The following is a 12,118-nucleotide window of genomic DNA, read 5'->3' as shown; positions in this document are numbered from 1 at the left end:
TGTCTTCAATTTATATGAAAATTCAATTTTTCTTTGTTTCGATCACATTTCCGAAGCTTTTATAGAATTATATTTATAATGAAGAATGTTGTCTTGATCAATTTTAGTTTTGTTTTTAAAAAAGAGGAAATCTTTTTGCAAGTTGCTATTAGTTTTTTTTTTTTTGTATGTTTTGTAAATTTTTTTTAAAAAATATGTAAATCTTTGGACAGGTTTTTCTTGTTTTGTTAATATAAAAAACATTTTAGCCAAAAAATTATACATAAAATATATCTAAAAAATATTACATTAAACAAATTCCTACTTATATACATATACATATGTATGTATTTTTTAGGATTGATCATAAACTGTGCGCAGCCATTTCAATGGAAGCCAAAAAGTAGAGTGTTTATAGGGACTTAAACATAAACTAGATATAAAGTTATTTACTCATATTAAATATGCTTGATATACATACTAATACGCATAGTTTTAGTTGCGGTGTACTTAAAGGAACATTCAGAAGTTTATGCAAATATAAACAGGTTTGGATTCACAATTAATTACAATTTAAATTAAGTTCAAGCTTTTAACTCGAGCCCTTCTTGTAGAAGAGCTTCTTAGAATGGGCTATTTGGTTTGACCCTGAGTAGTCAAAGCTACGTGGAACTTTTGTGAGTTTATACCCTGCAATTAGTTTTCTTGTCTTTCTTAAACATTTTCCATTTTCATTTTAGGTACATTTGTTGCGACTTGTTTCCTTTCAGCTTAATCTTTAGATGTTTTTTATATAGATATTCCTGTTATCTAGACTTATAAAGAAAAAAATTTAACACACTTACAATAGAATTTCGATTTCGGCAAACTTAACAAACGCGTAGACATATACACAATATATATATAGATATATATTCTAACAATTTCTATATATCATCTAATTTGTTAAAGCTACGCTTTAGCATGGTTTCTTTCTTTTAGGCCAGAAAAATAAAGCTTTAGACGAGTCGTATAACTAGCCAGGGTGGGTTACCAAAATGTTTCAATTCGACATTCCTCAAATCAATTCATCACGCTTAAAGAAACTCTCCCAGACCATCAGCTTTTGCAAATCAGGCACATCGATATTCTTAAGATCATCTGATATATTAAGGCACTTAAGCTGACGTTTCTCAACGGCTGCAGCCGACACTGGTTGCCACAATTCCGATTGCTCTGGATCGAAATTGGGATTGCCATATGTAGCAAAATGTGTCCATAATCCCACCAACTTCTCAATGCATTTGTACTCCCTTGTGTGATCTTTCAGTTTTCTTGCCAATGAATTGTAAAACAAATATGAGAGGTCATCTGCGTGACATGTACCCCGTACCTTCTTGCCACAACTGAGAATGCGCAGGTGATTAAAATGCTTCGAATCGAAATCGAAACGATACAGATAGGTGGGTACATTGCTGGCATGCTCAAGTCGTGACAAAACCGTCCGATATATGGGAAACCAGAAATATTCATGCGAGACCATCTAATAAAAGACATCAGATTAGCAATTAAACAAACATCCAAGCCAAAATGTCCTTAACACTTACCTGCAGATATTCGTGTAGAGTATCCAGACTGGGCGTCTTTTCGCCATAGTATGTTTGTTTCAACTGCTCACCATACTCTATACAGAGTGCACTATCACGATCCATGTTCAATTCAATGGGCACCACAAATCGACAATCATTCAGTTCATTTAAACATTTGGGATTCGCTTTAGTCTCAGAATAAAGCAGGAGGCCTTCATTAGATACACCTCCAATAATCATGGGAATACTGTTACTCCAGGCGGTACGCATCATATCAATGGGTTTTCTATCAACCACACAATGTTCAGTCAAATATGGTTCAACCACGGGACCAAATGAGAAGCCAATACGTTCTTTCTTCTCCTCGTCAATGCATAGGTCACTGTTGGCCTTAATGATATCGGCACCCTTGGCAGTACGCAAAAATTCCCAGACATCCTGATCGTTATTCTCTCCTGTGTAGCCAGCCTGGACGGCCAGACGATAAGGCCAATTACGTTGGGGGGTAACAGCCCATGGCGAAAGTGTATTGCCAGACATACAAATGGCCTTGTGAAACAGACCACGTGTCTGCTCCGTGATCATCATATAGTGAACTGAGGCGCTGCCAGCACTATCACCAAACAAAGTTATATTCCCTGAATCGCCACCAAAGCGCGAACAATTGGCCTTGACCCAACGCAAGGCAAGAACCTGATCTTTTAGACCTGCATTGCCTGGAACATCGAATTCGGGATCATCTAGGCAAAGGAATCCTACAAGAAAATTTGATATTGTTAGTCATGCGATGGAGAATGACTCCAATTTTACCTACCTAATGGACCTAAACGATAGTTTATTGATATAACGACCACATCTTCTCTCAATAAATAGTCTGGGCTATAGCATTCCCTTGTGGCTTCTCCAAATTGAAAGCCACCGCCATAGATCCAGACCATCACAGGCATAGGTTTCGTGGGATATAACTGCAAGTAGGCAAATTTTAATTAATATTTAAATAAAATTGGCTTCGTATTTGTCTTTCACAACTTACATTCTTAGTATATACATTGAGGTATAGACAATCCTCAGAGCCATCAGTCATCTCGAATACAAAATGCTTTTGCAATGGTTTCGGACCCTGTGATGTGCAGCTCTTGACCTCGGTCCAAACCTCTGGAGGCTGTGGCGCCTTATAGCGCAATTCACCAATTGGTGGCTTGGCAAATGGAATCTTTTCGAAACTAAAATAGGATTGCCCATAGATGGACTTCCGTTTCACACCCTTGATAGGTCCATAAGTGGTGCTCACGACAGTCTTTTCGCTCGTGCGATTACGACGTTGTTGTACTTTAAAATCGACCATTCTGCAAGAACGAATTGCGAGGTAGAACATTTTATCAGTAAATTATTGTAAACATTTCCTTATTTACGTTTTAAGTCTAGCTAAAAGTACACACTAAATCCTAATCAAAAAAATTTGCCATTAATCAGATACGACAGGCGGCTAGGCAGCTTTGCTAATATTGATGGGTACCACTTCTTTCCGCTTACCCACTTAGTTTTCATTCTCTGATAATGTCGCGAGCCAGGTGCGTGACATTTATCAGTTTCCTAACTGCCGCGGCTCATATCACCTGGCATTGTTTGCCTTTTTTTCAATCTTATTTTGCCCACAAATCCCCCATAAAAAATCAAAAGACTAGGCAAAATTAAAAGATAAACAATTCAACAAAAGAAAAGAAACAACAAACATTTTATATAAATATAGATAGAAACTTAAATGCGAAAAAGTAAAAATGCTTAACAAATCTCGTGTAAGTCATTCAACTTTTTCTAAGTGGGTGTGTGTATCTACCAATCAAGGCCAATTTTGTTGTTAATTAAACAAATTTACACAAAATTTTCCATTTAAATGATAGAACTTATGATGAACATATGCAAAACGAAGAGAATCACACAGAGAGACAGAAGGTTAACCGCAAAGATGGATAACCAAATATATATATATATATATAGGAAATATAGAAAAAGGCCATAACAAAGCAGAAAGTGGAAAACGAAAAACATGTGAGAAAAATATTTGGGGAAAATAATGAAATGGAAAGAAATATTGGGCAAATTAAAAGTCATTTAGAATGAATTAAAAAAAGTAGATAAAAATATGAAAAACTAATAAATCAAATGTCATTTAAAAATTAAGTAAAACAAGACGATAAAAAGTATGAAAAGCTAAAAAATTCATATGGACTTTGTAATTACAAAAATAAACCAATTTTTTCTCTAGAACACATAAAACTCTTGTCTAGCAAATCATTTCCATTTTGGCCTTCAACTACACACTGATAAGATATCAAAAATAATTTCACAAACTACACATAATATTTCCGCCAATGGTATTTCTTTTAGTGTAAACTAAAATAATAATTTAAAAATACAATTTGTTTTTGTTATGTAGATTATAGAGAATTCAATTCGAGGTGATCCTGATTGATGATGCTGCAGATATTGCTAAAAATGTGTATTTCCTTAACGTCAGTTGACAAAGGCAATCTGATTCTCTCATATAGCCTTTTTGGCGAAACACTCGCACAATAAATAAAAACAAAGACAATCCAAAATAGTTTGAGTAGCTTTTTTTTTTTTTGTTTTGGCGGGCGAGTGGGCGACAGACCCAACGACAATTCAGCATATATGAAACGTGATTCAATTTTCAAGCAAATTCAATTCTCTATACCATAAAATATACAATCTACACAAACATTCACACACTGCAATGCATCTGTCATCAAAAACTCACATATTTTGCCACACAAGAGCCGGGAATGAAAAAAGTTTGATACCCTCTTCATATGATCGAGAAGGAAATGCTAAAAAGGGAAAATGCTTTTTGTTTTCAGAAGAATCTTTGCCGTTCCTTTGCTCCTCATTTGATTATATTATTTTGGCTGAAATCTTTGCTAGAATGGATGCATTTTATTATTAGACTCTTCCTCTAGTATTCAAACTTTTACTCGCAATGAATATACCAAAATGTTTTTTCGCTGGGTATTAAAATGACAGAAGAATGTCAAAATTTGTTCCTATAAATAGAATATCGTGTCGTGTCGTGTCGTGTTGAGCCCAAACGCATAAAGTGCCATTCCGAGTACATCCGGCGATTAGGAGCCTCAGCCTTGAACTTCTGACATAGAAATTGTGTGTGCCTGTGTGTGTGAAAGCAGCTTCGAACCCAAAACGCTCAACTTAATGACCGACAGCAATATAAATAATGTTTATGACAGACCTGGACGATTGTCATAAAATAACCAAGAGAGAAAGAACAGGAAAATTTGCTAAAATTTCCATTTGCCATGCTATAAAGTCATTTGGTCATCCCCATCTAGTCCCAGTCCCAGTCCTGTCCTTTGTGTAGTCCTTTTTTTGTCCAGTTAATAGTTCGAGATATTGTTATGACCAGACATTTATGGCCTGAGATCACTTTGCTTGAAAGAGACCATAATTTTCAAATTAATCATTTCCGTTAGTTGTAAAACCGAAAAATGTTCGCCTTGTTTGTGCCATATTCTGTATGATCTTTCGCATCTCGACTGATTTATGTATTATTCTTTGGCCAAAAAGATAAAAATAAAATTTCAGAAAAAAACATAAACAAATTGCTTGGGTGAATGTTTTGGATATAGATATAGAAGTATGTACATCCGTTGCAATTGCTTATTAGCCAAAAGTGACGACAGCAGCAGAAAAACAAGCAAAGCAAAACAATAAGAAATATAGATGAAAAGAAGAAAAAGGCAAATGAACCAACACAAAAACATTAACAGATCATGATTTTTCAAAAATATTTCCATTTACGTATTACATTTATGATATATATACACGAACAATCTATTTTTCATTGTCTGTGGCAAAATACAGGGACTCATTTCAGTCTGTGAAAAACCCCATGAGTATAAGTATGAGAAACGATTCAGTTACCGTTTATTTGAAACAGAATCAAAAATATATATAAGAGTCAGAAAATATTAGTCATTTGTAGCCCTCCGCAACATCCGTCCTGTTGAACTCATTTGCTTTGAGTCAATTGTCAACCGCATTCGGTCAGAAATAACTAGTTCAATAATCAACTTACCCGTACTAAACAATTCAAATAGATTTTATTTTAACAAACACTAGGTAGAAGGAATTTTCGAAACAATCTCTAACAAAAATAAGATTACGTTTATATACATTATACTAAAAATATCTATTTTTGTTTTGTAAATTTCTGGACGATTACGGTTAGACCAAACTGAAGCAATTTCATCAAAAATGCTTTTAGCACGTTTGGCCTGTGCTCTGCCTGGACGTTCAATGCGTCTTTTGGGTCAGTCGGCAATTCAACGTTTCAGCCATGGTTTGCCTCTGCCCAAATCTCCTGGTTTGCCAACATTGAGTCCCTTGAAGCCGAAATCCCTGATACCCAGGAATATGGGACAGCGTAAATATACAGAAAACTCACGTGATCGTGATCGTACCCAAATGGAGAGCCGATCGCGAACGCCAACGCTAAAAGAACGTTTAATGGGTCCACCTACCGAGAATGCCTACTCCATGGGCAGGGGCGCAGCGGCTGGAGCAGCTCTAATGGGCATGGTGGCCTTATGCTATTATGGTCTTGGTTTGGCCAAACAGCCGAGCATCTATGATCATTCGGTGATGTGGCCACAGTACGTGAGGGATCGCATTCATGCCACGTATGCATATTTTGGAGCCTCGTGTGCCCTGACTGCAGCTTCATCGGCGGCCGTATTCCAATCGGAAGCTCTCATGCAATTGATTACAAGATCCGGTTGGTTGGCATCTTTAATCACCTTGGGTCTGGTAATGGGCACTGGTGCTTTGGCTCAGTCCATAAACTATGAGCCTGGTTTGGGTCCCAAACAATTGGCTTGGGCTCTTCATTGCGCTGTGCTAGGAGCTGTTGTGGCGCCTCTATGTTTCCTCGGTGGTCCGATATTGACCAAAGCTTTGCTCTACACTGGCGGCATAGTTGGTGGCCTCTCCGCGGTGGCTGCCTGTGCTCCAAGCGACAAGTTTCTCTATATGGGCGGACCACTCGCCATTGGTCTAGGCATTGTGTTTGCCTCATCGCTGGCTTCTATGTGGCTGCCACCGACCACAGCAGTTGGAGCTGGCCTGGCATCTATGTCGCTATATGGAGGTTTAATTCTATTCAGCGGATTCCTACTTTATGATACCCAGAGAATTGTCAAGGCAGCCGAAATGCATCCACAGTATAGCAGTGTATTCTATGATCCGATCAATCATGCCCTGGCCATCTATATGGACGCCTTGAATATATTCATACGCATGGCTATCATTTTGTCAGGCGACCAGGGCAACCGCAGAAAGTAAATTAATTTTTGATTTCAAATAGTTTATTACCAAATTGTAAAATATATTACAGAGAATATCACACCCATCACTCACAGTTAAAACGCGCCACAAATTGAGAGAACGGAAAGAGAAAGGGGGAGGGAGAGAGGTTATAGGCCGGGGCCCCATTTAGTTAATTTTCCATAGACTAGTCTCCCCTATCAACTCGGTTATCAGTTTAGTGCTGGGCTAGACGAGACTAAATGTCGGACAAACACCACCCTCCCCCCGAGACAGACAACACGCAATCTGTGAAAAATTCCTGACACAGGTTTCTGGGTTTATTTAGTAATGAATCCAAGTCATGGTCATTTGTTTTTTACACTTTAAACCCCGAAAATGATATACTTTTTGGAATAAAAAGATGATGGTTTTGAATTACACTTTGACCCCAAACTGGCAAAGCTTTAATGCGTGTCCTGTTGCAGGAGAAAGCTTTTGACTCGGCATTCATAAGTAACTCTAGATTTGGATGAATGAAAACCAGTGGGCGAACGAAAAGCTTAACCACAATCGGCACAAGGATAAAATACAAGTACAAGGTACAACTGTAGGGGACAACGGAAAACATGTTGTCTGTGTATGTAAGTATGTTTGTGTGTCTAGCAAATGGCCAAGAGTAGGTCAAGGAGGCGTACTCTGAAGGACCAACCAACATTGCATTCTGCAAAAGTCAATGAAGTAACCCACTAAATTATTAAAAGTAGGTACACTTGAAGAAATTTTCTCAAAAGATACTTCATGAAATCAAACAGAGATCAAAAGAAAGAAGAAAGTAGGTTAGATTTTAGTTTAATTTTAATTGAGTGGCTCTGTGAATTGATAATTTCTTCTAATTTAGTTTCTGGGTTAATTTAAAAATAGGTTGCACTTAAAAATTGAGTACGAATAGCATCAGAGTTGCCATTCTAGTTCCAACAAATAACTCATTATATATAATTGCTTGAATCTAATCTGTTTTTTAATTAGTAAAATTCATTTTGTTACCTAATAAACAATTTCAAACTGGCAAACAATTCACATCATTAAAAAAGCATTCTATACAGATAGAAACAAATCAACATATAGTATATATATATATATATATACATATTTATGTTGCTTATATGTATATATAAAATAATATATATGTATAAACATTTGTTTTTGCTGTTGCTCTATTCATTTATAAAACAATTTTCACTTTTGTCGCCATTCAAAAAAAAAAAAAACGAGAAAAGCTTTACAAAATGCCGCAAAAATTAAATGAAATTGACAAGTTTACATTAGTGTTAGTGCCATGAGAGTGAGTGGGCGGACAAACAGAGGCAAGCAATCCAATCCATCTGTTCTATAATAGTAGCTATATAGAGAAAATTTCATTTAGTACTGAAACAATGCCAAAAAATTAAATAAAAAGTGAAGACAACAACAAAATGAAATACATATAAAGAACAATTTTTCGTACTTTTCGCAATGGCCGTTCAAGGTTATTGAATTGGCTTAATCGAGTTGATAATTTCTGAAATCATACAGAAATTCTTTGAATCTATTTCAGGCAATTAACTGGCCCAATTGAAGGTTAATAGGTGTAAGTGAGAATGATGATTCGATTGAAGCAAATTGAAATCGGAGAATTGCTTCAAATGGAAATACATTGTGGCTATTTATAAATCATAATTTAAAGACTGCAAATTGACAATATTTTTGGGCTAAGGAAAGAAGATACATTGTGTTGCCTGCCAAAATGGTAATTTATATGCCAAATTGATTGAACACCACTTTCTATGAATATCAATTTTTGAGTAAACGAAAAATGAAGCTGTCGCTGTCATAAATCATATCAACCAACCAACCCCAAATGCAATGAATATGCAAATCGTTTGCGTTGCACCTGAGAAAAATAAAACAAAAAATAGCGCAAATGAAAAATCCGAGCACCAAAAAATGTGAAATTGCCTTTGCTATCACGTAATTTATTTTCAATATTTAAATGAAACACATTTCAATATACATATATAATAAATAAATTGCCCATCATGAAGTATATAAATTTATATATCCGTAGATTAATATATGTATTATTTGTTTGTCTATATTAAAATAAATTAAGCACAAAAAAAAAAAAAGCGAAATCGTATCACAATTGCCTTATCTGTTTACATATTCCACGTTTTTTTTTTTGCATTTAATTATTTAAAATCTTAGACTGACGCTTTAATGTAGATAAACTTTTGTTTAATCAAGTTTTGATGTGAAATGTTTACTCGACTTTTTTCTAAGCAAATGAAACCTTTTCATTCTTCCAACCGCAAAGAGAAATTAAAGCCTTAAGAGGAAATTAGATCTCCCAGGTTACAAGTTTGAACTAGATCAGTTAACTATAATCAATAGCTAGTGAAAAACGATTAAAAAAATGGAAGCTTTGTATATTATTTTTGTATATATCTGATTTCTTTGGGAATCTTTTATTAATTTTTTGCGTCAATGCTGTTAAAGTAACAATTGGAAATTTCCATAATTTATCTGCTACATCTGTTGCTAATTTCGTATTCAATGAAGTCATCAACTTCTTTTGCTTGCCAAAAATAACGAAACGAAACAAGTTGTGTCCCAAGCTGATCTCACACAACATGTTTTCTGACATTTCAAACATTCTACCCAAATATACATACAATCACTTTGAAATGAGTCATAGTTGGGCTTAGTGTAACTAACATTTATTATACCCTATGACCATTAAAAAAATGAGTTTATTAAGTGTATTAAAAACAACGGTACGCAAATCTATTACTCATGTCGACATAATCAAGAGATATGACTATCATTTATAAGTTTTTTATAGATATGTACAAGTTATATAGTATCATTTTTAGAGTTTTGTCTAGGGTGACTATGAAACGGTGACCTGCCTGACACATATATATTATAATATAAATGAATTTACATTGTTATAAATGAGTGTGTATTTACTTAAGCTCCCTTTTGTTGACCGGTTGTCTAATTATTTGCACAATTCAAGTGCCGGCAGACACACAAAAGGGAGCCCGGTCCCAATGGCCCACACATAATGTACACAAACATGAACTTATATACAACATATATGTATGTATGTACATATGTATGAACACAGTGTGCTTAGGTAGTCTTATTACATTTTCTGGGAAACAATAGAAGTAGGCCCCAACTGGGGGAAGGGGACTATAATTATGTGACAAAACAAAGGAAATGTTAGAGTTAACGTCACAACTGAAGTACTTAAATTATCTGCATTATCTCATAATCGATGTGACGGCGTTAACCTATGTATGTTTTTGAAGTACTTGTCAATCTAGATCAAAAGACCCGAATGACTAAAACCTTACCAAACCCATTTGTGGGAAAGGGAGATTACTCATTATTCGAAGATACATAAAGCCTTGAGACAAAAAAGGAAAGTAAATAACACCTACACACACATGAAGACAAACAAACATCCATATGTATGTGGACGTATTGCAATTGATGTTTAGCATTTAATTATATGGAGCTTGTGTTCAGGATGACACAATTCGCTGATGTCATTTTACTTGAAACGAATTACTAAAAACTAAAGAGACTTTACAGTCAAAGGCAATTTAAGGCAAATTGTGTAACTAAAAACTATAAAAATTCTATAAAAAGAACTGTTTACCCATAAATTATTATAAATTTGAAAAATTGTTTTTTAGAACTTACTTGAGTCCAATTTTGATTTGATCAAATGCAGCCATTGAAGACATTTTTGTTGTTTTCTTGTTAACTTAACTCTTACTGGATAAATAAAAATTTCCAAAAAAATAAATATTTATATATACAGCCAAAGCTAGCTACTATATATTTTATGTGTGGTCAGTAAAGTATGTATTTTTCTTCTTTTTCCAGCTATTGTGGCTTTCATTCACCAGCCAGCTGTTTGAATGGCCTTGAAAGGACTTTTTTCCTTTTCTTTTATGTTTAGCGCGCGCTTTTGTCAACAAAACACACACATACACACACTGGCTACAGATCAAAATAAGCTTTTCATATCCTGCGTCCTGCGCAGTTACACACACATTCACACACGCACACGCACAGCACACGTTTCTTATTTGGCTTTGCTTCTCGCTTAGTTGTCACATAACTTTTGCTAAATCACGCAAAATTACTTATATGTAGCACTCAAATTGAATTAATTCTATTATATTTAGTTTCTTTTTTTTTTTTGTGCTTTGTAGTTTTGAGTGGTTTGAATTTTATTAGCTTGTTGCTTCTATTGTTGCTATGCTGTGTGTGTGTTTTGGGGGGGGTTTCTGTTCTGTTCTCCTTTCGGGTTCAGTTGCGCGTCCGTTTAGTGTGAAGGCAGCTCGTCAACTGTGTGTGCAAAAGCAGCAGCCAAGAAAAAAAGCCCCCGACCCCAGAGCGCAGAGCAACACACACACACACATACTCTGGCAAAAAGTTCTAAGCGCGTGGCGGGCAAACTGAAAGCTTTTTTCTCTTGATAGTGAAGCATAAAAAGCGTGCAATCAAATGCGTGGGCTTTTCTGTGGAAAACGCTCATACACTGGGAGAAAAATTGCTCTTAAAGTGATGTCAATCTAACATACACAAAGGAAACACCGTAAAGATCTGTCCTTAGGCACTTGCAATTTAGTAAAAATTAAGAAAAAGAAGCAATTTTTAAAGAATCGAAACAGGTATTGTCTTTCGCCTTCTTGTCCTGCTTAATTTGCTTTCAAATTTTCAACTTTTTAGTGATATATATATCAGTTTATTGTGCTGATTTCAAAACAATTAAGAAATTAAGAAAGGAATTAATTATTTATAATCTGTTTCTATACTTTTTTTGGTAAGTGTATGTATGTACATACATAAGTGCGTCAAGTGCTTATCAGCTGATAAGAGTGTACACACACATTTTCATAGGGGGCATTTTCCCATTGAAACACAGCACTGAATCATTAACATTACATTTCAAATACAAAACAGTTAGAGGCCGACTTTGGCCTCAAATGTTTTCATATACATATCCCCACAGCCAAAAAAGTCAGCGAAAGATAATAAACTTTATCGATCAGGTGCTATACTTCATTAGTGATTTCATTTGTTAAACATTGCATTGTCTGAATGACATGCAGCACTCCTCAATATCGCTACATATGTAATCTATATAACCAACGTATAAAAAGGTAATA

The 12,118-nt window shown here is 35.3% G+C and overlaps 3 protein-coding genes across 4 annotated transcripts in view; 2 read left to right on the top strand and 1 right to left on the bottom strand.

Annotated features, from left to right (window-relative positions):
- Nlg1 (Neuroligin 1) overlaps positions 1-12,118 on the top strand; it is a 234,908-nt gene that overhangs the window by 12,436 nt on the left and 210,354 nt on the right. The window lies entirely within an intron of this gene.
- On the bottom strand, positions 148-11,284 carry alpha-Est9 (alpha-Esterase-9). Its single transcript, XM_068299746.1, has 5 exons — positions 10,641-11,284; positions 2,581-2,893; positions 2,362-2,512; positions 1,566-2,302; positions 148-1,501 (listed from the first exon to the last, which is right to left on the bottom strand). Exons 1-5 carry the CDS (start codon positions 10,682-10,684, stop codon positions 1,037-1,039), a joined length of 1,710 nt encoding a protein of 569 aa, XP_068155847.1. The 5' UTR covers positions 10,685-11,284; the 3' UTR covers positions 148-1,036.
- On the top strand, positions 5,688-6,990 carry Mics1 (Mitochondrial morphology and cristae structure 1). Its single transcript, XM_068299756.1, has one exon. It carries the CDS (start codon positions 5,838-5,840, stop codon positions 6,921-6,923), a length of 1,086 nt encoding a protein of 361 aa, XP_068155857.1. The 5' UTR covers positions 5,688-5,837; the 3' UTR covers positions 6,924-6,990.

This window comes from Drosophila tropicalis, unplaced genomic scaffold (genome assembly GCF_018151085.1).
Source record: "Drosophila tropicalis isolate 14030-0801.00 unplaced genomic scaffold, ASM1815108v1 contig_878, whole genome shotgun sequence".
NCBI lineage: Eukaryota > Metazoa > Arthropoda > Insecta > Diptera > Drosophilidae > Drosophila > Drosophila tropicalis.
Note: the sequence above shows the minus strand (reverse complement) of the source record. Positions and strands in the feature narration are given on the sequence as shown.